This window comes from Dermochelys coriacea, chromosome 3 (assembly GCF_009764565.3).
Source record: "Dermochelys coriacea isolate rDerCor1 chromosome 3, rDerCor1.pri.v4, whole genome shotgun sequence".
Classification (NCBI taxonomy): Eukaryota; Metazoa; Chordata; order Testudines; family Dermochelyidae; genus Dermochelys; species Dermochelys coriacea.
In genome coordinates this window covers 46797198-46821701 of record NC_050070.1, presented here as the reverse complement: position 1 = coordinate 46821701, position 24504 = coordinate 46797198, and the positions used below count along the sequence as shown (strand labels likewise).

At 39.4% G+C, this 24504-nt stretch overlaps 1 protein-coding gene across 4 annotated transcripts in view; it reads right to left on the bottom strand.

Annotated features, from left to right (window-relative positions):
* FAM83B (family with sequence similarity 83 member B) overlaps nt 1-24504 on the bottom strand; it is a 71262-nt gene that overhangs the window by 21703 nt on the left and 25055 nt on the right. For all 4 annotated transcript variants that reach the window (XM_043510385.1, XM_043510383.1, XM_043510384.1 and 1 more), the window contains one exon: nt 2117-2281. In XM_043510385.1, the coding sequence (XP_043366320.1) occupies nt 2117-2281 (165 nt within the window). The remainder of the gene's footprint in view (nt 1-2116; nt 2282-24504) is intronic.

The following is a 24504-nucleotide window of genomic DNA, read 5'->3' as shown; positions in this document are numbered from 1 at the left end:
GCTTTGTCTTATATAGACACCTATTACCTCCCACCCCATCCTGATTTTTCATACTCGCTGTCTGGTCACCCTACTTTGGTCTCACGCAGTAGTGCCATTCTTATGTTCTTATGTTTGAGAACCAACCCTTGTTATAAAATAAACTAGAAGACAGTAAACATCAAAGTTATCTTTGGACCATTATCTTCTTACTATTTACCATAGGTTTTGGGTCTTTGAGGTAAACCTGGGAATCTACTATCCTCTAAATGAATGCACATACATTACTCCCATTCAAGTTACTTGAGCCCACATAAAATGTGATCTCACTGTATTATCTTTGCCCAATTTCTTTAAAAATGGCAAACTTCTCTAATACACATTAATCTTCACTAATTAATCTACTCTAATTTAATTACATTAGTTCCATCAACCAGAATACAAATTATTTATAAGTTTAACCTCCCAACCCCACCCAAAACACAGGTTCACAGCCCATTAAAACAATAGTAACAGAACCTGATCTTCATACAAATGAAAAGAAGCAGCCGAATGTCACTACTCCACACACATAAAGGAGATCATGGATACTCTAAAGTGCAGTGTCCACAGTCTGAAGGTGTACAGAACTTATATCTTATGCTATATCCTTCATCTATTAAATCTCTTCAAACCACTTTACAAAAGCAACCATGAACTTATACCATGTGTACCTGTAGCCACTTTTAAAGCTTCATTTTCTATTACAAATGTCTCTTTATACATAGCTTTGAGAGAGTTTGCAGCCATTTTTTCCATCAGAGGAAGTGGCTTAAAAATAGTGGTCACAAGCTCCTTTTATATGTATGCCATTATGAAAGGTTTTTTTAATATATAGAAAGAGATATAGATATATTAAATATAATATATAAGCTAACTAGCCCACTACAGATGTTGCAGAAGACTTTTTTCAAAAACTAAGCATTACATTACTAAATATCTTTAATTAAGTTAGTTTTATGAATTAATTTTCAAACACAGTCTTAAATTCAGTTATGTAAGTTTGGGTATCTATTGCAAAAGCAATTTTGAATACTTCCTATAGAAAATGAAGTTTTAGAAGTAACTACAACTGCTCACTCCTCAGAAGAAATGAATCCAACATGACTGCTGTGATATCACAGTTCCTCCAGGACTCTTAAAATTTCTGCATTAATTCCTTGATGATGATATGATAACACTGTAAATATTCTCATAACAGTCGAGAACATAAAAACTACACACTTGGTATATTTACAAAGAACTGCAAATTAATACGTGCTAAAGTTCAATAAAGGAAGCTGCTTATAGTATCTCAGAGGAAATGTAGAGAGCTATCATTGAGCAGCTTCAATATTTTTTAGTGTTTTCCTTGGCAAAACAGACCTAGAAGAACAGTCCACATATTTGTCTCAGATCAATAGAAGTACACTGTATTGAACTGTGCTCCCAATGGCACACTAAGGACATACAGTATGACTTCTGGAGTATTTAGATTCTATCCCTTTACATATGATCTTTCTTACCAGAGAAAGGCACATATTTTATAAATAAAAGTTTTTCTAATGATACTGAATATTCACAAGGACAAATATACGGTAAAGCTGTTCATAGGAAAAAAATGAAAAAATGGAATCCTGTGCCTTTTGATATAATTTTAACCTAGAATCTCTTGAAAGGAAATCATTGGTTTTTTTTAAAAAAAGAAAGCCCATATTTTGTTTTCCTAAACAATTTATATTTTCATTATGCTTATATTTTGCAGGCTGATTTACAAACATAAAAACAAATTGATTAAGTCCTCCCAGATTATAATATTCTTAAAATAATAATAGTACTCAGAAAACATATGTAGTTTTATAGAATGTACTGCATGTATTTATTTTGCAAAGTCCTAAAAGAACAAAAAAAATTTGAAGGTAACAAAAATAGTGTAAAGTTGTGCTTTGAGCCTATTGATAGCAATTATTTTTTCATAAAATAAATTACATATTATATTACATAAAATAAATCAATATTAGATATTTACTTCCTACAAAAATAATATCCTTGAAGAGCACTACATAAGAGCTAGGTATCGTAGTAAATATGTATTTTATTATAAAACATGAAGCCTTACCCTGAATCTCTGAACTTGAAAGCCCTGTTTTTCTGTCATTTTAAGAAAGTGACTGAAGTTGAACTCATCAAGCAGAATATACACAGCAATCCCTCTGGTAGATGCCTCTACAATTTCTCTGAAGATATCCACATCTGTAAACATATCCATAATTATGGCAATGACCTGTTTTAAAAAAAGAAGAGAAACTACTATAATAATTTAATCAGTGTATAAATAGTGTTCCTTCATGACCTCAAAATATATAACATTTTGCATAGTGCATCTAATGAATTAGTACTCTCTACATGCAAAAAGCGCTACTTTTATTTTTTCCATCCAGGATAGTTAACATGGTACAATTTTGGGGAGAAGAGGCAGAGTGGGGGGCAGATCTGGGGTGGGGCCACAGGGAAGGGGGAAGAATGTGGTAGGGCAATGAATCATAGAATCATAGAATCATAGAATATCAGGGTTGGAAGGGACCCCAGAAGGTCATCTAGTCCAACCCCCTGCTCAAAGCAGGACCAAGTCCCAGTTAAATCATCCCAGCCAGGGCTTTGTCAAGCCTGACCTTAAAAACCTCTAAGGAAGGAGATTCTACCACCTCCCTAGGTAACGCATTCCAGTGTTTCACCACCCTCTTAGTGAAAAAGTTTTTCCTAATATCCAATCTAAACCTCCCCCATTGCAACTTGAGACCATTACTCCTCGTTCTGTCATCTGCTACCATTGAGAACAGTCTAGAGCCATCCTCTTTGAAACCCCCTTTCAGGTAGTTGAAAGCAGCTATCAAATCCCCCCTCATTCTTCTCTTCTGCAGACTAAACAATCCCAGCTCCCTCAGCCTCTCCTCATAAGTCATGTGCTCTAGACCCCTAATCATTTTTGTTGCCCTTCGTTGTACTCTTTCCAATTTATCCACATCCTTCCTGTAGTGTGGGGCCCAAAACTGGACACAGTACTCCAGATGAGGCCTCACCAGTGTCGAATAGAGGGGAACGATCACGTCCCTCGATCTGCTCGCTATGCCCCTACTTATACATCCCAAAATGCCATTGGCCTTCTTGGCAACAAGGGCACACTGCTGACTCATATCCAGCTTCTCGTCCACTGTCACCCCTAGGTCCTTTTCCGCAGAACTGCTGCCGAGCCATTCGGTCCCTAGTCTGTAGCGGTGCATTGGATTCTTCCATCCTAAGTGCAGGACCCTGCACTTATCCTTATTGAACCTCATTAGATTTCTTTTGGCCCAATCCTCCAATTTGTCTAGGTCCTTCTGTATCCTATCCCTCCCCTCCAGCGTATCTACCACTCCTCCCAGTTTAGTATCATCCGCAAATTTGCTGAGAGTGCAATCCACACCATCCTCCAGATCATTTATGAAGATATTGAACAAAACGGGCCCCAGGACCGACCCCTGGGGCACTCCACTTGACACCGGCTGCCAACTAGACATGGAGCCATTGATCACTACCCGTTGAGCCCGACAATCTAGCCAGCTTTCTACCCACCTTATAGTGCATTCATCCAGCCCATACTTCCTTAACTTGCTGACAAGAATGCTGTGGGAGACCGTGTCAAAAGCTTTGCTAAAGTCAAGAAACAATACATCCACTGCTTTCCCTTCATCCACAGAACCAGTAATCTCATCATAAAAGGCGATTAGATTAGTCAGGCATGACCTTCCCTTGGTGAATCCATGCTGACTGTTCCTGATCACTTTCCTCTCCTCTAAGTGCTTCAGGATTGATTCTTTGAGGACCTGCTCCATGATTTTTCCAGGGACTGAGGTGAGGCTGACCGGCCTGTAGTTCCCAGGATCCTCCTTCTTCCCTTTTTTAAAGATGGGCACTACATTAGCCTTTTTCCAGTCATCCGGGACTTCCCCCGTTCGCCACGAGTTTTCAAAGATAATGGCCAAGGGCTCTGCAATCACAGCCGCCAATTCCCTCAGCACTCTCGGATGCAATTCGTCCGGCCCCATGGACTTGTGCACGTCCAGCTTTTCTAAATAGTCCCTAACCACCTCTATCTCTACAGAGGGCTGGCCATCTCTTCCCCATTTTGTGTTGCCCAGCACAGCAGTCTGGGAGCTGACCTTGTTAGTGAAAACAGAAGCAAAAAAAGCATTGAGTACATTAGCTTTTTCCACATCCTCTGTCACTAGCTTGCCTCCCTCATTCAGTAAGGGGCCCACACTTTCCTTGGCTTTCTTCTTGATGCCAACATACCTGAAGAAACCCTTCTTGTTACTCTTGACATCTCTTGCTAGCTGCAGCTCCAGGTGCGATTTGGCCCTCCTGATATCTTTCCTACATGCCCGAGCAATATTTTTATACTCTTCCCTGGTCATATGTCCAACCTTCCACTTCTTGTAAGCTTCTTTTTTATGTTTAAGATCCGCTAGGATTTCACCATTAAGCCAAGCTGGTCGCCTGCCATATTTACTATTCTTTCGACTCATCGGGATGGTTTGTCCCTGTAACCTCAACAGGGATTCCTTGAAATACAGCCAGCACTCCTGGACTCCCTTCCCTTTCATGTTAGTCCCCCAGGGGATCCTGGCCATCTGTTCCCTGAGGGAGTCAAAGTCTGCTTTCCTGAAGTCCAGGGTCCGTATCCTGCTGCTTACCTTTCTTCCCTGCGTCAGGATCCTGAACTCAACCAACTCATGGTCACTGCCTCCCAGATTCCCATCCACTTTTGCTTCCCCCACTAATTCTACCCGGTTTGTGAGCAGCAGGTCAAGAAAAGCGCTCCCCCTAGTTGGCTCCCCTAGCACTTGCACCAGGAAATTGTCCCCTACGCTTTCCAAAAACTTCCTGGATTGTCTATGCACCGCTGTATTGCTCTCCCAGCAGATATCAGGAATGGGCGGGGCCATGGGCAAAACAGGGGAGGGGCCCTGTTTTTGCAGCTCTGGCCAGGGCCGAGATCTCCTCTGCGATCCCAACCGGCGCTGAGAGCTAGACCGCAGCCAGGTTCAAACTCTGAGCATCCCCGCCCCTTGATGGCCCTGACTGAGCTCTCAGCCCTCTCACTCAGAGCAGTGGGGGTGTGGCCTTGGCCAGAAGAGGTGGGGCCTTCACCAGAAGAGGCAGGGCAGGAGACTAGCCTCCCTGGGGGAAAGATTTACCCCCCCACACCCATGTTCCCCATATAGGTGCTTATAGACTGTGATCAAGTCTCTTTGTTAAGATAAACAGATTGAGTTCCTTGAATCTAACACTATAAACCATGTTTCTAATCCTTTAATCATTCTCATGGCTCTTCTCTGAACCCTCTCCTGTTTATCAACATTCTTTTTGAATTGTGAACACCAAAACTGGACACAGTACTCCAGCAATGGTCACACAAGTTCCAAATACAGAGGTCACATGACCTCTCTACTCCTATGAGATTACCCTGTTTATCCATCCAAGGATCATATTAGCCTTTTTGGCCACAGCTTCCCACTGGGAGCTGATGTTCAGCTGATTATCCACCACAATCCCGAAATCTTTTTCAGAATCACTGCTTCCCTGGACGGAGTCCCCCATCCATCCTGTAAGTATGGCCTACTTATTTTGTTCCTAGATGTTTACATTTACATACATTAAAAGGCATATTGTTTTCGTGCACCCATTTTACCAAGTGATCCAGATTTCTCTGTGTCAGTGAGCTGGACTCTTCATGATTTGCCACTCCCCAAGTTTTTGTGTAATCTGAAAACTTTATCAGTGATGAATTTGTGTTTTCTTCCAGGTCATTAATAAAAATGCTAAATAGAATAGGGTCAGGAACCACTCCCTGAGGCACCCCACTACAAACGCACCTGCTCAATGATGATTCCCTGTTTACAATTACATTTTGAGATCATTACATAATGGTCTCGTCTGGCTTAAAATGTATTAATATTCCTTGAATTTCTGGTTCTTTGCGCTCATGTACCCCCCTCTGCACTGGAAGTGCAATTTTGTTAATTGATTAGAGATCAAGACTTGGCAAAAACACTGAGGATTACACATTTAATTAGTATGTTAATTTGTTTAAAGCTCTATTGATAGCATTAGCAGCTTTATTTATATTCTGCATTAGTTTCAAAGTACTGAATTTAGAGTTGTGTTTTAAATTGTTTTTAAAAGCTCATCTGCAGAAATAATTTCTATGCTAATAGTAGCAGCAAGAAGTCACAAAACAATGAGATCTACTAAGGGAGAGGGCAGAGGAAGAAGTGATACAAATTCGAAACATATACAGCAAGTCACAAAATTGTCCGTTGCCCAAATGCTGTACAGAACAATGTTATTTTGGGTTAATTGATACCTATCCTGTTGTAAAGGAATTCCCCATAACCTGAGTAGTACTTAAAAGTATACTGAAGTGTTTACCTATAAACTGTCTTTGTTCTTTTTGAAATACTTTATAATCCTTGAAAAACAGAAGTGTCTTCTGAAACAAATGGTTATGTTCATTTTGTAAAATGTACAGTGTTATTCAAATTTTACAGTAGATATTGACTGATTTAAATGGTACTTTCCAGCCAAACACTGCCAGAATCTTATGACTTCAGTAGAAATTTTTAGACCTTTTCAAAATTGTTATCAGTCAGCAATAAAAAGTAACCTTGAACTGAAAACAACTAAGCATTCTTCACTGTCAGAAGGAAGGTAATTGGCTGGGTAAGCAAAACTGCTCAAAGAGAAAACAGAAACTTGAATTGCTCCCACTGATTTAGGATTAGATAGTAATAGCTGAAAATTAATACTGTAATTTGTTTATTTTCTCTCCTAGTATTCAAATTTTAAAGTCTGTATTTGTCATAGATTAGACATACAAATGTACCCACTCCCGCACATTTGCTACTGTCTTCTATATTTTCTAAATGATGCATGGGTTTTCAATAGGTAAGGCCAAATTGGCTCTCAGTTACATCATTACAAATGTGTAACTCCACTGAAGTCAATAGGCTCAAAATTTTTCCCATTTAAATAAATAGTTTTCATTAACTTTACCGAAGGTACTATCAGACCTATGTTTTATAATCTACACTTACATCAGTGAAAGAAACAGAGCAAAATTAGACTCACAGTACATGAGTAAAATGTCATGTTACTTTAAAAATTTAGATAAATTTAAATAAGTTTTCAATGATAAGAAAAAAACATTTTTGCTAAATAGCGCTTTGGTTTTAGGAAATGAAATGAAATATGTCAGCGGAAAGCAAAAAAAGTGTCTTTAAAGCAACACAGTATCTGGTCACAGTATTTCAAACTGAGGTCTCGTCTACACTACACGTCAACCTAACTCTGTAAGCGTCTACACTACAACATTGCTCCTGCCGATGTACATGACCCACTACACCAACCTACTAACTTCACCTCCGCAAGAGGAGTAGTGCTTAGATCAATGTAGTTAGGGCAATGCAGTGTCCCTGTAGACACTCTGTTACTTATATTGCTTGTTGGCTTTCAGCCCTGTGCCAGGTTCACCGCTGGAGCCCTCTGCCCCGGGGCTGACAGCCTGAGTTGTCATTCCCATGTGGGGCTGCCCCCCGTGCCTCTGCAGTGCTGTAAGTGTAGAGAAGCTCTCAGTTCCGTAAAAAAAAACAGGAGTACTTGTGGCACCTTAGAGACTAAGGTGCCACAAATACTCCTGATCTTTTTGCAGATACAGACTAACACGGCTGCTACTCTGAAATCAGTTCCGTAAAAGTACCAGAACATGTTAATAAATGATTCACGGCTCTTTCCAATAAAAAACAAAATGCATTTATCTGATAATGATTTGAATATAGGAAATGATGTCTTCTTAAATCAGGGATCGGCAATGTTTGGCCTGCAGCCTGCCACGGTAAGCCTCCTGGCAGGCCAGGCTCGTTTGTTTACCTGCCACATCTGCGGTTCGCTGCTCCAGGCCAATGGGGGCTGCAAGAAGCGGCACGGACCAAGGGATGTACTGGTCGCCGCTTCCAACAGCCCCCATTGGCCTGGAGCAGCAAAGCGCACTATGATTGGCCGAACCTGCAGCTATGGCAGGTAAACAAACCAGCCCGGCTCGCCAGGGGGCTTACCCTGGCGGGCCGCGTGCCAAAGATTGCCAATCCCTGAACTAGTCATTCAAGGTAAGGGGTTGAGACACATTGGTAGGGAATGGCGTTGGAGCTTTTACTGCCCTGCCCTAGATCCATTCTGAAAATAACCGACGACTTCACTCTCCAGGACTGTTCATCCAATTCCTTTCAAAAACAATAAATTCACTTTGGAAAAAATGGATACCAAGCGGAGGCTACTTTTTTTTTTTTTTTTAAAGACTTCTAGCACATGAACAGCAGAGAAGAGAGGTTCTCTGATTCATCTGCTTCCTTTGTTCATGCTTTACTGGAAAGGGCAACCCCGAAGGTACTGATAAACCAGTAGGAACACTCAAGACCTATCTTCACTGCACCAGCATGCACTAATTTCTTGTAGTATACACAAGCCCTAAAACACAAACACTGTGATAGAAATACATGAGTGTACAGCCCTTCAGGAAACTTGGAGAAAGCAATAAATCTGCTTGTCCCACAAAGAAATCAGGAAGGGCCCGGTCTGAAGTAAAATCTGATGGGGAAAGCACTTTGCTGACCTTTTAACGGCTCTAGTGTTAGGGGTTTCTGAGAGCCAATTAAAAACCAACACAACCCAGCAGATTACAAATTCAGATTAAGAAAACAAGAGGGTGTGTGGAGGTACTTAAAAGGCGGGGATCCTCTGACCTATGAATGTAAAGGTAACTGAGTGAACCCTCAAATCAAGGAGGAGATGGAAAGAGACTTTCCAAGATCTAATGCCCTTAATGGCCAAACTGGAGGAGTCCCTGAATAATCTAGCCCTGGCCCAGCTACTACCATACCTATCTAGCTTGTTGATGATGGGCCAAATTCAGGAACCATTATCTCTGATTTAGGGTTAACTGATACCTTCCCCAGCAGCATGTCATAAGACTAGCTGGCTCCATTCCAGGAGATCTTTATGGTTATGCTCAAGAACTCTGATCAGGATGCTGTGTTTGTCACAGTCCTTTGGAGGGATTCCCAGCCACTAGAAAGAGACCTTCCCTTTACCCTCTTCTCTGATGACCATTAGATTCAACCAACAAACTACTAGTGCTGGGCTAGTGCCCAGGGAGGAACAGATGACACTGATCAGTTTCCTGACCACACTAGTGCAAGTAGCAACTTTGCTATATTTTAATAATAAAATTAAAATGTTTCTTACAGCAGACATGTATTAAAGTATAGTCTGTTTAAAACCATAAAGAATATGTTTTGAATGATTAAAGTTAGATGCTTTATTCTGTACTGCTAATTTTTTAGTACATAATACACATTATACAACCTTGTTACTCTGTAAAAGGCCTGTGAGCTGAAGTCATGGGAAATTTTAGCTGAGCAAGAAGTGCTGAATAGATCCCTAAATCTTTTGTAATGTTGTTATTCTTTATATCATTATAAAGCCAATATGGGTGGACATATCCATACTTTCATATGTTTATTCACTGCTAATTCACTGAGTGTTTGCATTTTCAAGGTCTCAGTTTTAAAATGTGTTATAAATCTGAATAGAATTAACAGTTATCCACTGAAATATACTTTCGAGTATTTTAGTTGCTTGCTTTTAGCATGCTTTTACCCATTTTCCTCAATAAGAAATAAAATCCTGTTATTACATTAGGAAAAATACATGATTTTCTCTTTTACTAATAATTCTTAAATATTCAAATACTGAGATCATAACAACATTATTAAAAACTTATTTCACAGAGGAGGAAGGCATTGCAGCACATACAGCGAAAGGTTCAGGCATTGTCTTCTCCTGGCAGAACCTACAGCAGGTCTCCACCTATGGAATTAGCTGGAGTAGAAATGCATGGCACAACCTGCCTATGACTTCCTCTGCCAATAGTCTACAGCCAGGTGTAGCGCAAAAAAAAAAAAAAAAAAAGGTGGGACAAGCCAGGAGGGTGTTGGGCTGGCAAAGAGATACGTTGATTCACTGCATCGTGCAGACTTCCACCACTGCTGGGGCTCGTATGGATCCCCAACTGGATTTTTAAAGCTACCCTACCTCTGGAGTGAATCTTCCCTCTGGCTATGTTTGAATCTGGATTATGGGAGCTAACATCAGGGAACAATGTAAGACTCTTGCAATACAGTATAACAATAACCCACAACAGAGTGTGTATTAGCAGGCTATTAGTGCACTGCTTGGGTGCATTGTGAGGCATTACTTTGTGTACAAACTGTCTACTAATGCCCAACCTGGAGTGCATTACTGCTACTAATTTTATGTTATTTTTTTAAATGTTTAATAAAACAAACATATGTTTATGCAACATATCCTTCCATTACAAAAAAGTAGTTTTGAAACCAATACATACTGCACCTGTTTATCTCAGGGCTAATTGATGTCCCAGTGCTTGGTTGAAACTCCAAGATCACATGAGCTAACTCCAAGGAACACGATTTACTAGAATATAAGCTTCTGTTTAGTGAAATTCTAACAACTAAATGGATGAATATGATCCACCCTCCTAACACAACTATCGAAAAAAGAAGACAATGCTCACAGGCCAAATCTCTGCTGACTTACAACTTATGCAACATCCATTAAGTTAATGTCTTTGCATGAAGTAAATCAGGACCAAATTTGGCTCCATTTATTCAAATATAATGCATTCTAACTGGTTCTGCATTAAGTTCTGCATTAAAGCTGAAAACAACAAATCACAGACAAGAAATATACTTCTACCTATATACTGTTACATTCTTTAGAAGGAATTTCCATCATCCATTAAAATCCACCGGAGTGAAGGTGGGGGCCCAACTTTAAACAGCCAACTAACTACACTAACAGAAACAACACAACACCCGCCCAACCTCCTCTCCTTCTGCCCCGCCAACCTCCCATCTCAAAAAACACCACCCTTATACTTTCTGTTCTGTAAATATTAAATGTACACAAATTCTAGCAACAATACCTGCAGGGCAAAATTGGGTCAATTCCTTCTCCTCATCACCATACAAAAAGAACATTAAACTTCTGATACTGCCTCAAAGCACCGAATACTGCTTCGACCACAACGCATTACAGAATCAAATACTAAATCTAAATGAAAGTGTAATGAACTCATAATATTATGTCCCAATAACACTTATCCTCTCAAACAGTGATTCAAACAAACTCATCCAAGAATGAATAGTATTCACGAGGCTAATGAAACCAATAAATGTGTCACTGGAAGAAAAAGAAACAGCAAGTTAGATTGCTACAGATCTCAGCACATCCTATCTCATCACTGCAGAATGTGTGAAGATAAGGCCAACTCTTACAAAATACTGAATCCGCGACCATAAATTACAGATTAAAACTGGGAGACCCAAAGTGCAGATGAATGATTGTGCAACCAATGTGATTAGGATTTATATGTAGAGAAATTCTCTACTCCACTGTCCAAGACACATTTGAGAAAGATATTTCACTGAATTATTAAAAATGCTAAAATACTTGCTATAAAAATGAGGAAAAATATTGCATTATCCCTAGCATAAAGGAAAGATATAGCAGATATAGCATCAGCCACATTTCACAAGGATATGGGATAAAATCTCAAACACATTAAGAAGATCTCACCTCCAAATTGCACCTGCCTTTCATATAATTGAGGGGCTCTGTCATTTTCTCACTTTGGCAGCACTTCTGCAGCTTGTCAACATGCCAATAAAACACTACTGAAATGCACTGTGCTTCTACAGCCTGCATTACAGTATTACAATAAATAAGGAGAAGACCAAGATTAACCCATTCACAAATGTAATTACAGTATTACAGCTCTATTCTGACTAGTGACTGTAAAAATGGCCTTATGTAGTTCCATGTTTATTATCTCTCAGTGATTCTGGACCAAATCTGTTTAGTTTACAAATAAAAAAAAAATTGTGTTTCTATTTTAGATGCCAGCCTTGCTAACTCAGCTCTGAAAATTAAGCAAGATTCTTTCCAACTTGCGCATTATTCATGGTAATAAAGGTTCAACAAGCTAAATTAGTCTCTCAATTAGTCCACACCATGTCTTAAAATTATGCCTTCAACAATACTTGTTCAAATCCAGTGCCTTTCTAGGGAAAATATGCTGTTTTGCAAATATTTTAAAAAAGACCTGTGTCAAGGTTCCTTCCCCACTCTGAACTCTAGGGTACAGATGTGGGGACCTGCATGAAAATCTCCTAAGCTTACTTGTATCAGCTTAGGTTAAAACTTCCCCAAGGTACAAACTATTTTACCTTTTGCCCTTGGACTTCCACTGCCACCACCAAACGTCTGGGTTTATTTTTGAGAAAGCGTTGTTTGGAAACGTCTTTCCCCCCAAAATCCTCACCAAAACCTTGCACCCCCCTGCCTGAGGAAGGCTTGATAAAAATCCTCACCAATTTGCATAGGTGACCACAGACCCAAACCCTTGGATCTTAAGAACAATGAAAAAAGCATTCGATTTCTTACAAGAATAATTTTAATATAAGAAAAGGTAAAAAGAATCACCTCTGTAAAATCAGGATGGTAAATACCTTACAGGGTAATTAGATTCAAAACATAGAGAATCCCTCTAGGCAAAACCTTAAGTTACAAAGAAAGACACAAAGACAAGAATATTCATTCTATTCAGCACAGTCTAATTTCTCAGCCATTTAAAGAAATCATAATCTAATGCATATCTAGCTAGATTATTTACTAAGTTCTAAGACTCCATTCCTGTTCTGTCCCCAGCAAAAGCATCACCCAGACAGACCCTTTGTTTCTCCCTCCCTCCAGCTTTGAAAGTATCTTGTCTCCTCATTGGTCATTGTGGTCAGGTGCCAGCGAGGTTATCCTAGCTTCTTAACCCTTTACAGTTGAAAGGATTTTTCCTCTGGCCAGGAGGGATTTTAAAGGTGTTTACCCTTCTCTTTATATTTATGACAACCTGTACAGCTGTTTCACTGAAAAGCCTACCACTTCTATGTTCTGGAGTAGAGATTAGAAATTATCACAGGGGGGACTGCACTGGTGTCAGGGATATGACTTTTTCTTTCTAGAAACCCCTTCCTCATTCACTTATACACCCTCCAACTTCTGCAAGAAATAAGGGAGCAGTCCTACAGAGAACAGTCTCCTTCACTATACAACCCTGATTCATTCCCAGGGCATTGTCCCTCCTGTGCACTGAATGAGGCAGAGGTCTTACAAAAAGAATAGCATATGACCATGTAATTAAAGAATATCATAATGCACAGGTGGCAAGAAAGCCAAATTAAGGTTGCACAGGCAACCATAAATATGACATTTCCTAACTTTTGAGTGCTTGACTGTGCAAGCTAAATAAAATGATCTTAATGTAGTAAGATCTTGATGTACATTTTTTTAGGAAACGCTAAACAAATTTATTATGCCCAATTATAACAGTCCCCCCCCCCACTGTGAATCATCAGCAGAATCTGAACCTTGAGCCTTCAGCACCACAGCAGTCTGCTGCTACTGGAGATACAGGACTAGCTACGCAAACTAGCACCACAAGACGGCTGCTATTCCAGAGGGTACATGGGCCACTGGGACCATGTGCTCAGTCTGGAGGATGGTCAAGGGGTCCTGGCCTGAGTATCTTTGCCCCCAGGAATCAGGGAAACTCCTGTTCCATGTAGCGCTTCCAGAAGGGTAGATGGGATGCGGAGGTCCTATGCTAGGTTCAGGTGATGAGATTAGGGGAACGCTCAGCCCCTTACCCGGACTACAGTTGATCCAGTAGCTCTTAGATATTCCTAATCCAGCGGGTGCTACTGGCTGCTGCTTTGATGACATTGGAAAACAGCAGAATTTATTCAGCTCTTCAGAATGTTCTGATTCGGTTGCTATTTTGGCAGGCTGCCAAAGTTTTCCTATAAGCAACAGAAATTATTTAGCAATTTTTAATAGTTTATAATTTACCTAAGCCAAAATGGAATTACACATTAGGAATAAATAAATGGATTTTGACCAGCTGCCCCTAAAATATGTTAATGTTTGTGTTGTTATGAGTATTCCAAAATGTATAGGATGTGTAATCTGCCTGAGTCTGTGTTATGAGAACCTTACATTTTATTTTACATTTGTATTTTTATATGTAAGATTTTGTATTTTAATTTAGAGAGACTGTTCAAAATGCATAATTATACACATCCACACTATAAATTTCAATCATTTCTTCAAAGTATCAGTAGTTACAGCATGCTATGCACTAAGGTCTTACCACATTTCAACTTTGAAGTTGCTATAGTATTAGAGCTGTACTACTAACAAACAAGCAACCACAACAGCTGATACAAAAGCACAGGGGGATTGGATTTTTAGTTCATTATATGCTTTTCGGCTAAAAAGATAGAAAGATTTGGCATTTGTTTACTTCCTCCCCTTCAGTTCACACCGCTGGTTGCTCTGTTGGTCACCTACATAAAATTAGCAGGTGTTTCTTTGTTGTTCGCTTTTGAACAACTTGTTATTAACCTTTCAGATTTGAGTTTGATGTATTACTGCAAATGACCTATTCCCAGTTAATGTTATTTTTTTAAAGCTGACTTTAGTGAAAGAGATTATATAATAAAATAAAAAACAATTAGAATAATACTGTAATACTATAATATAGGCCCCAATCTTAGAAATACTTATGCATGTGCTCAACTTTATTTCTGTGAGTTGTTCCTATTGATTTCGATGGGACTTCTCAGGACAGGGAAGTTAAGCACACATGTGTTGCCAGGGGGAGGGCTGTAGGCCTTGTTTCAACTTTAAATGGAATGTCTAATTTTAAACATGTGAATAGGCCCACTAAAGTCAACAGGGCTTTTAGCTCTTCTTCTTAAAGGTAGGCATGTGCTTATGTAACTTGCTGAACTGGGATGAAAGAAGAAAAGGAGTACTTGTGGCACCTTAGAGACTAACAAATTTATTAGAGCATAAGCTTTCGTGAGCAGCTGTAGCTCACGAAAGCTTATGCTCTAATAAATTTGTTAGTCTCTAAGGTGCCACAAGTACTCCTTTTCTTTTTGCGAATACAGACTAACACGGCTGCTACTCTGAAACCTGAACTGGGATGATAATTCTCAGTTTTCCCAGCACTTTGGAGGACAGGATTAGAATTCAAAATGACCTTGACAAATTGGAAAATTGGTCTGAAATCAATGTGATGAAATTCAATAAAGACAAATGCAAAGTACTTCACTTAGGAAGGAAAAATCAAATGCACAACTACAAAATGGGCTATGCAGGAGTATTGCTGAAAAGGATCTGGTTATAGGGGATCATAAACTGAATATGAGTCAATAATGTGATGCATTTGCAAAAAAAGACTAATACCATTCTGTCATGTATTAACAGCAGTGTCATATGTAAGACATGGGAGGTAATTATCCTGTTCTACTCAGCAGTGGAGAGGTCTCAGCTGGACTAATTCTGGTCACCACACTTTACCAAAGATGTGGACAAACTGGAGAAAGCCCAGAGGAGAGCAATAAAAATGATAATAGGTTAGAAAACCTGACCCATGAGCGGCAGGTTAATGTGCCCTTGTGGGAGGCTAGCCCCCGGCTCCTCCCTCTCTGCCCGAGGCCCCCCCCCCTTCTGCTCCCCCACTGGAGCCCAGAGCATACCGCCCCCCCACACGTGCTCCCCCCTGAACCCTCGCATGTCCCCAGTGCTGGGTGGGCAGGCAGGTGGTACGGCTGGAGCACCCCCGGGCCCAGTGTGGTCCCAGCACCAGAAGGACAGGTGGCCGGGTGTGGTCTTGTGCACCACGGCCCCCAGCCTGCCTGCCCTAGACTCTCAGCCACAGAAGGGAACAGCAGACAGGAGGAGCCCTGGTGGAGCGTGGGTGTGGCCACACTAGGCTGTTTGCGGATCCATGGCCTCCCCGTGCCTACGATACTTGCTGCTCATGACCTGACTATGAGCAAATGTTACGAAAAATTGGGTATGTTTAGTCTTGAGAAAAGAAAACTGAGGGGGGACCTGATAACAGTCTTAAAATATGTTAAAGACTGTTATAAAGAAGATGGTGATCAATTATTTTCCATATCCACTGAAAATAGGACAAGCAGTAATGGACTTAAATCTGCAGCAAGGGAGATATTAGGAAAAACTTTCCAACAATAAGGGTAGTTAAACCCTGGTAATAGGCTTCCAAAGAGGTTGTGGAATCCCCATCATTGGAGTTTTTTTTAAGAATAAGTTGGACAAACTCCTATTAGGGATGATCTAAGTATACTTGATCCAGCCTCAGCTCAGAGGGCTGGACTTCACAACCTCTCGAGGTCCTTTCTAGTCCTACATTTCTATGATTTTATGCTAAGAGCAGTAAAGAAATTTATATTTGAGCTTTCATTTAATATAATTTCTTTTGTAAGAATGCTCCTTATTTTAATTTGTATAGTTGTTTACAATGGTTTATTTTCCTGATCTATCTTGAATATTGTTTTCTATTAATCATATATTTTACATCAGATTCTCTCAACTCACAGAAGAAGCTTTACAACCAGATTCTATAGTAGTTTGCATAACTTACCCTTCTGAAATTTGGACCCCTGTTGAGACATATACAAAGGTAGAAGTGATTTTAGAAGCCAATATTAGTATAGCTTCTGTTGAAGTTGTGCTGTTCAAGACCAGGTTGGGGGTGGGCATGGTGACGATTGGCAGTGCAGATGTTTAGAGCCTTTATTTACCAGTTCTCACTAGGAGATCATTCTGACAACGTGTAGGTATACATGTGCGTGCATGGGGCAGTGACAAGTGGAGCAAACAGAAGAATTCAAAGGATAAACAGTGAACTGAAACACCTAGAGTTTCTGCTCTTCTATTTGGTTATTCCCAGTAGGGGAAAATGGGACTCTAAATGCAAAGTAATCCTTTCCGTCCACACAGATCTGAGAGAGGAATTTCACTCTAATTTTTTTCCCCTATAAAACCTATCATAATTTAAAAAATAATCTGTATTTTGTTAATGTGCTTTAAAATCCTTTTCAATATCTTTGCACAGTTGAATCATTGATGCACTTTGTCATGTACCAGAAAAGTCAGCATGTGAAACAGCAGCCTTCAAACTCTGAAAAACATCACTGCAACATTACATCAACTCAAGATAATATAAAAAATGAAAGAAATGTGCTAAAATGATGAACTCCAAAGTGTTTCTGCTAATGAATATTATGCGTGTCAGTAAGGCCAAAGTTCTTCAAAGATTTTTTTTTTAAAGGGGGAAAAAGAACCCTGCGCTCACCAGAGAGTCAGGGTAGAGGACTGGAATGAATGGTCTTTATAAGATTCCTTCTAAGAAAACTGATGATGGTGGGGTTTCCACAATGTGGAAGGTGGATGGAGCTTTTAAGTGAATCCACCCCATTGCCTCCTTTCTTTTTCTTTAGAAATGTAGTATGAACACATGGTCAGCGTTCATCATCTATCACACTGGATTTCCATATTGAAAAATAAGATGCGCAGACAAATCACAGTGTTAAAGAACATTAGTGGATATGAGATACAGTATTCAAGCAAAGTTCCATTAAACAAGTCAACTTTACAGGTATTTGCTAATTAGATTCATGACAAATTGCAAACTTCCCTGTGGTTTAGTACAAAAGCAGATTTTGCTGGAAGAAATGATTCCACAGAACCTGTTTTCCAAATTCAGGAGACTGATTTCTCCCATCATTTCTCATGTAAAAACTGTATAAGAATTTTTCATCTTTGAGGCTATAACAATAGGTTTTATAGGAAACAAAAGTCTCTTAAAATCATACAGGGCTAGTATCTGACTTCCATTATTATATGAGTGAACAGTATATTTTAAAAGTACCATATTAAATGTTCAGTGCTGATGCTATCTTAGTATCTGTGATAAAAGCATTTTTCAGTAAACACAAAAATTTCATTTAATTGTAAAATGATGCATTAGATCTCCCACTGTTACATGATTGGAGGTTTTACTATATACACACAAGCACCCATATCCCCACTCCATTTTATAGAAGTGGGAAAGACTCCAAGGAAAGGCCAAGAGAGGGAAGATCAGAATTTTTGTTTCCTCTGCAGAACAAGGATGTTCCTACTTCAAAATCTTTGAGTGGCTGAGAGCCCCAGAGAAAAATGAGGAAAGGAATGGATGGCAGAACAGCATATTCCTCATTCTAAAAACACATTTCAATTAACAATGCTAAGAGCAACCTGATTTTATGGAGCCAAATCCTCTGCATCTTTTAAAATTCCGATCTTCCCTTTCCTATTAGGAAAGGAACATCTGATTTTGATTACAAGTATTTGCACTGTAAAAAAAAACCCAAAAGAAATAATATTGAATTATTTAATGGCACTTTTTTCACTGAGCAAATAGATTTTGTCTGTTGGGATGGTTCATCTTCATATGATTAAATAAGCAGATTGCTGGTCTTCAACAGTAACACAAAAAACAATCTCAGTTCCATCTATAAGTAAACAATTTGCACATAAAATTAGAACAATCTAAACTACTTTAGTTATGCTGCAATATCTATCAACTACAAGCTTTTTCCTGTAAACCAGTGAGCATGCAGATCAGACATTCCAGTGAGAAAACAAAATTAAATATGTATTACAATGTGCTGAATACTAAAATCTGACTATACTACAGAATTTGGAGTCAATGGGAGTTTTCCCTGCATAAAGGACTGCAGCACCAGGCATCCCTCCCAATGCAAACACAGTTCAGAACTAAGTCTGGGCAGTTTCCAGACTTCCTTAGAGAAATGCATATGGCACAATAGTTCTAAGCACTTCGCAATACAATTTGGCAGAAAGGTAGTGCAAATATTTTGTAAAAAAAAAAAAAGCAGCAACCCCAAATCAGACAATTTTGGCCTAGTTTCACAAAAAGAAAAGGAATACTTGTGGCACCTTAGAGACTAAGAAATTTATTTGAGCATAAGTTTTCGTGAGCTACAGCTCACTTCATTGGATGCATGCAGTGGAAAATACAGTGGGGAGATTTTATATACACAGAGAACATGAAACAATGAGTGTTTCCATACAGACTGTAACAAGAGTGATCAGGTAAGGTGAGCTATTACCAGCAGGAGAGAAAAAAACAAAAAACAACAAAAGAAGCCTTTTGTAGTGATAATCAAGGTGGGCCATTTCCAGCAGTTGATAGAACGTGTGAGGAACAGTGTGGGGGTGGGGGAGAAAATAAACATGGGGAAATAGTTTTACTTTGTGTAATGACACATCCACCCCAGTCTTTATTTAAGCCTAAGTTAATTGTATCCAGTTTAAAATTAATTCCAATTCAGCAGTCTGTTTTTGAAGTTTTTTTGTTGACGAATTGCCACTTTTAGGTCTGTAATCGAGTGACCAAAGAGATTGAAGTGTTCTCCGACTGGTTTTTGAATGTTATAATTCTTGACGTCTGATTTGTATCCATTTATTCTTTTATGTAGAGACTGTCCAATCTGGGCAATGTACATGGCAGAGGGGCATTGCTGGCACATGATGGCATATATCACATTGATAGATGCGCAGGTGAATGAGCCTCTGATAGTGTGGCTGATGTGATTAGGCCCTATGATGGTGTCCCCTAAATAGATATGTGGACAGAGTTGGCAACAGGCTTTGTTGCAAGGATAGGTTCCTGGGTTACTGGTTTTGTTGTGTAGTTGCTGGTGATTATTTGCTTCAGGTTGGGGGGCTGTCTGTAAGCAAGGACTGGCCTGTCTCCCAAGATCTGTGAGAGTGATGGGTCGTCCTTCAGGATAGCTTGTAGATCCCTGATGATGTGTTGGAGAGGTTTTAGGGGCTGAAGGTGATGGCTAATGGCGTTCTGTTATTTCCTTTGTTAGGCCTGTTCTGTAGTAGGTAACTTCTGGGTACTCTTCGGCTCTGTCAATCTGTTTCTTCACTTCAGCTGGCGGGTACTGTAGTTGTAAGAACGCTTGATAGAGATCTTGTAGGTGTTTGTCTCTGTCTGAGGGGTTGGAGCAAATGTGGTTGTATCGCAGAGCTTGGCTGTAGCCAATGGATTGTGTGGTGTGATCTGGATGAAAGCTGGAGGCATGTAGGTAAGCATAGCGGTCAGTAGGTTTCGGGTATACGGTGGTGTTTATGTGACCATTGCTTATTAGCACCATAATGTCCAGGAAGTGGATCTCTTGTGTGGACTGGTCCAGGCTGAGGTTGATGGTGGGATGGAAATTGTTAAAAACATGGTGGAATTCCTCAAGAGCTTCTTTTCCATGGGTCCAGATGATGAAGATGTCCTCAATGTAGCGCAAGTAGAGTAGGGGCATTAGGGGACAAGAGCTGAGGAAGCGTTGTTCTAAGTTAGCCATAAAAATGTTGGCATACTGTGGGGACATGCGGGTACCCAAAGCAGTGCCGCTGATTTGAAGGTATACATTGTCCCCAAATGTGAAATAGTTATGGGTGAGGACAAAGTCACAAAGTTTAGCCACCAGGTTTGCCACAGACTAACATGGCTGCTACTCTGAAACCTGACTAGTTTCAGTTTTTGTTACAAACTTAAATCCAGCCGAGTTCCATCAGAAAGTTTCCCAAAGTTTTCAGATCTTTTAAGCAAGCTCAAGCTGAATTTTGAATACAACTAGACCAAGTTCTTAGCAAACCCCATTCTTCTCTTCTGGCTTCTCATACAAACCACATGAAACAGGAAACTTTGACTCATTTTTACTTTGATTTTTCAAATAAAACTCAAAGTGAAAATCAGGATGAGGACATGAACTGAAGCAAAATATCATTGCTGAAATGTCTATAAACCAGGACTAGGTTGTTTCTTACACTTCTAGTCATTAGCACCACTTTTAAAAAAAAATCTCATTTTTATGCTATTTTATTTCAAAACACTGCATTTCTCACTTGGCATATTATATTCCTATTTGCATATTGTATACTTGCTAGTTATCTGTTACATAACAAAGCTGCTCTAGCATGCAAACTGATCTGCTTTACTAGAAATACTTAGGATTTTTAAAGTTTTTCCTTTTGTTTTAAAAACAAATTGCATCCTAATTATAAAGCAGTGGCCTCAGGTATTTGTGTGTCAGAGAATGGAATTGCTAGTTTTCATATCAATTATACTGTATGCCTATACTTGATTAAAAGTCATCTCATAAGGAATATCAATAATCCAATCTTCTTGTAACATTTTTGCAAATTCTATATATTTCCTTGTATTGTGAGAGACAATTATTAAACCACTCAATCTGCTACCCTAAAAATAAAATTATATTACTATTAATAAAATGAACTACTAAAATAAGGCCACTTTTTTGGTCATTGAACACCCCAAGACAGCCCAATTTATTTATTTAAGTATGCTGGGTCAGATCCTTAAGCTAGTGTAATTGAACACAGCTGCACTGAAGATAACACATTTCTACAAATAAAAGCTAGTCAGGCCCTGGTGCTCAAAAAGTTTTTAGTAATACTGTGACATTGCACTCCATATGTTTTATGGAAATATGCTTATGAATATGAATATGATATAACTGGAATATGCTTTAGGCAAAAGGTCTCTTGTAAAAGGTATCATTATAAAGCTTATAATCTACTGAGTGTATTCATCCTATTTGTATGCATGTATCATTCTTGTACCTGAAGCTAGAAATATGAAGTATAACTCTGAGGTCCTATTTTAATTATGCAAAAGTGTGGGCCACTAATGGTGGTTTAAATGGCTCCCATTGACTAGTACAATTGGTTGTAAATGGCTCTGTTTATTTGCAAACCTTCCTGGGTATGTGCGGGCCAGCCCTGGAAGAATGGAGGCTGGGGTTTCACAGGACATGTGAACATGTCACCTGATACTGGAATCCATCTTAAACCTGGTGCTTTTCCATTTAGAAGTAGGGGACTCAGAGGGACAAAAGATTCCTACCTTGTGCCTAAGCTATAAAAGGGGGTGGAACAGAACAAAGAGGGCTGCCAATCATGAGAACACCCCTGCTTTCCACCTAAGATGTCTGCTGGAACTAACAAGGACTGTACCGGGGAAAGGATTGGGCCCAGACTAGGAAGGAGTCTAGTCTATGAAAGAAGCTTATTGGAACATCCCTGAGGGTAAGATTTCACCTGTAATCAGTTTCTTAATGTATCAGGCTTAGACTTGCTTTATTTTGCTTGATGACTTACTTTGTTTGGTCTGTTTGTGGTGTTTAGATGTTGTTTGTAATTATTAGAATTGGGAGCACTGGCTGTTGGGAGTCTGAAAGGACAGGAAACAGGAAGGAGGGGGGAGGAGTTGAGAGGCTGGGAGACAGCTACAGAGGGTGCAGCAACAGCTTAGTAAAGAGGTTTCCACTTTGAAATAAGGTCCTGTTGAAGCTTGTTAGTACCTTGCCTGGTTGATACAACACTGTTGTTACTTGAAACCGCTTAAATCCTATTTTTTATACTTAATAAAATTACTTTTGTTTATTAATGAACTCAGAGTAAGTGATTAATACCTGGGGGAGCAAACAGCTATGCATCTCTCTACATCAGTGTTATAGAGGGCAGACAATTTATGAGTTTACTCTGTATAAGCTTTATACAGAGTAAAACGGGTTTATTTGGGGTTTGGATCCCATTTGGGAACTGGGTGTCCGTGTGCTGGAGATAGGTGAGCAGTTTTTGGTTAAAGTCTGCAGTTTTGGGGGTGTGGCCCAGACCCTAGGTCTGTGTTGCAGCAGGCTAGCATCTCTGGCTCAACAAGAGGGTTCTGGAGTCCCAAGCTGGCAAGGAAAACGGGCTCGGGGTAATTCCAGCACATCAGGTGACAGTCCCATGTTATCTCTGTGACCAAACCTATCACAAATACAAATAATATGGCCTAGTTTTCTTTTGCATGTACACAATTTTATACCACTGTAACCTCATTGACTTTGATAGAGTTATATCGGATTTACACCAATGTAAGTGAGAGAAGAATCAGGTTTGGTAACTCCAGCAGGTCATCTATACCCTATTACAATAAAGAATATCTAAAATTAAGACATATCACCATCCCCCAGAGACCTCCACTCCAAAAACCCCTATCTGGACAAAATCAACCCTCTCCAGGAGCCTGTGCAAATAGATGGGCCTTGACTTGTTGCCTTCTAATTTGTTCAAGCTGTGAATTTAGACTGGAATCCAGATCAGGGTTTTGGTTCATGCCATTTATCATTTGCATGTTTTTAACAATATATTTGGCATCAGAATATTTGCTCATCTCCCTTAGTATGACCTTCTCTTTCTCAAGGCTATTAAAATAGGAAATTACAGTTTTGAGGTTGGAGTTGAGGTTTGTAAAATGAAATCATATATTTTCTACAATGTTTATATGTGCTTTAAGTTTATACAGTTGAATTATGCATGAGAGGGGGCGCGCATGTGTGTGTGTAAGTAAATGGGTAGTGAGTGGCAGAATGATAGGAGGAGACAGGAAAAAATATTCAACCTAGTTTTTGAAGATTTAACTTACTCATCTGATATAGACACAAAGAAGATGGGAGCAATTTGTCTGGAGAAAGGTTTCTTATTCCCCAACCACTCCTCTTCACACGTGGATGTAATCAAATCAAGATGCTTACTCATTTTCCAAACAAGCAATACATGTCTACAGCAGCACAATTTTAAAAAAAGATTATTTAAATGATATTTAAACTCAGATCCCTAATGACACATGCTTAGACCCTCAGGTCTTGATCCTGCCAAGACTTATGCATGAGAAGTCAATAGACTTCTTCTGTGCATAAAGTTAAGTACAGGTGGTAACTCCTGGGAGATAGGGGACTTAGTTTGTTTTCAACACATCTTTTAAGGGCAAAATTATTATTTTTATGTTTGAACCAACTAGTTATTTTCCACTAGCTATTATTGCAGATGTGTAAATATAGCTGAACTGCAGGCTCTTTCAGTTTGCAGAGATACACAATAACTGTTTCATGCCATTTGATAAAAAGTTGAAAAATCATTTCAACAAATCACTTGACACTTCAGGCTGATGGTTTTGCAGCACCAAAATAGCATCAGATGAATTGAGGGTAAATAAATAAATACATTTAAAAAGAAGGTTAAGGGGTGACTTGATAACAATCTATAAGTGCCTACATGGGGAACAAATATTTGATAATAGGCTCTTCAAAAAACAGAAAAAAGAATAACACAATTCCATGGCTGGGAAGTTCAAGTTAGACAAATTCAGACTGGAAATAAGGTGTAATTTTTTAATAGGGAGGGTAATTAATCATTAGAAAAATTATCAAGGGTCACGGTAGATTCTCCATCACAGGCAATTTTAAAATCAACATGGGGTGTTTTTCTATTAAAAAAAATCTACTCTAGGAATTATTTGGGGGAAGTTCTATGCCCTGTGGT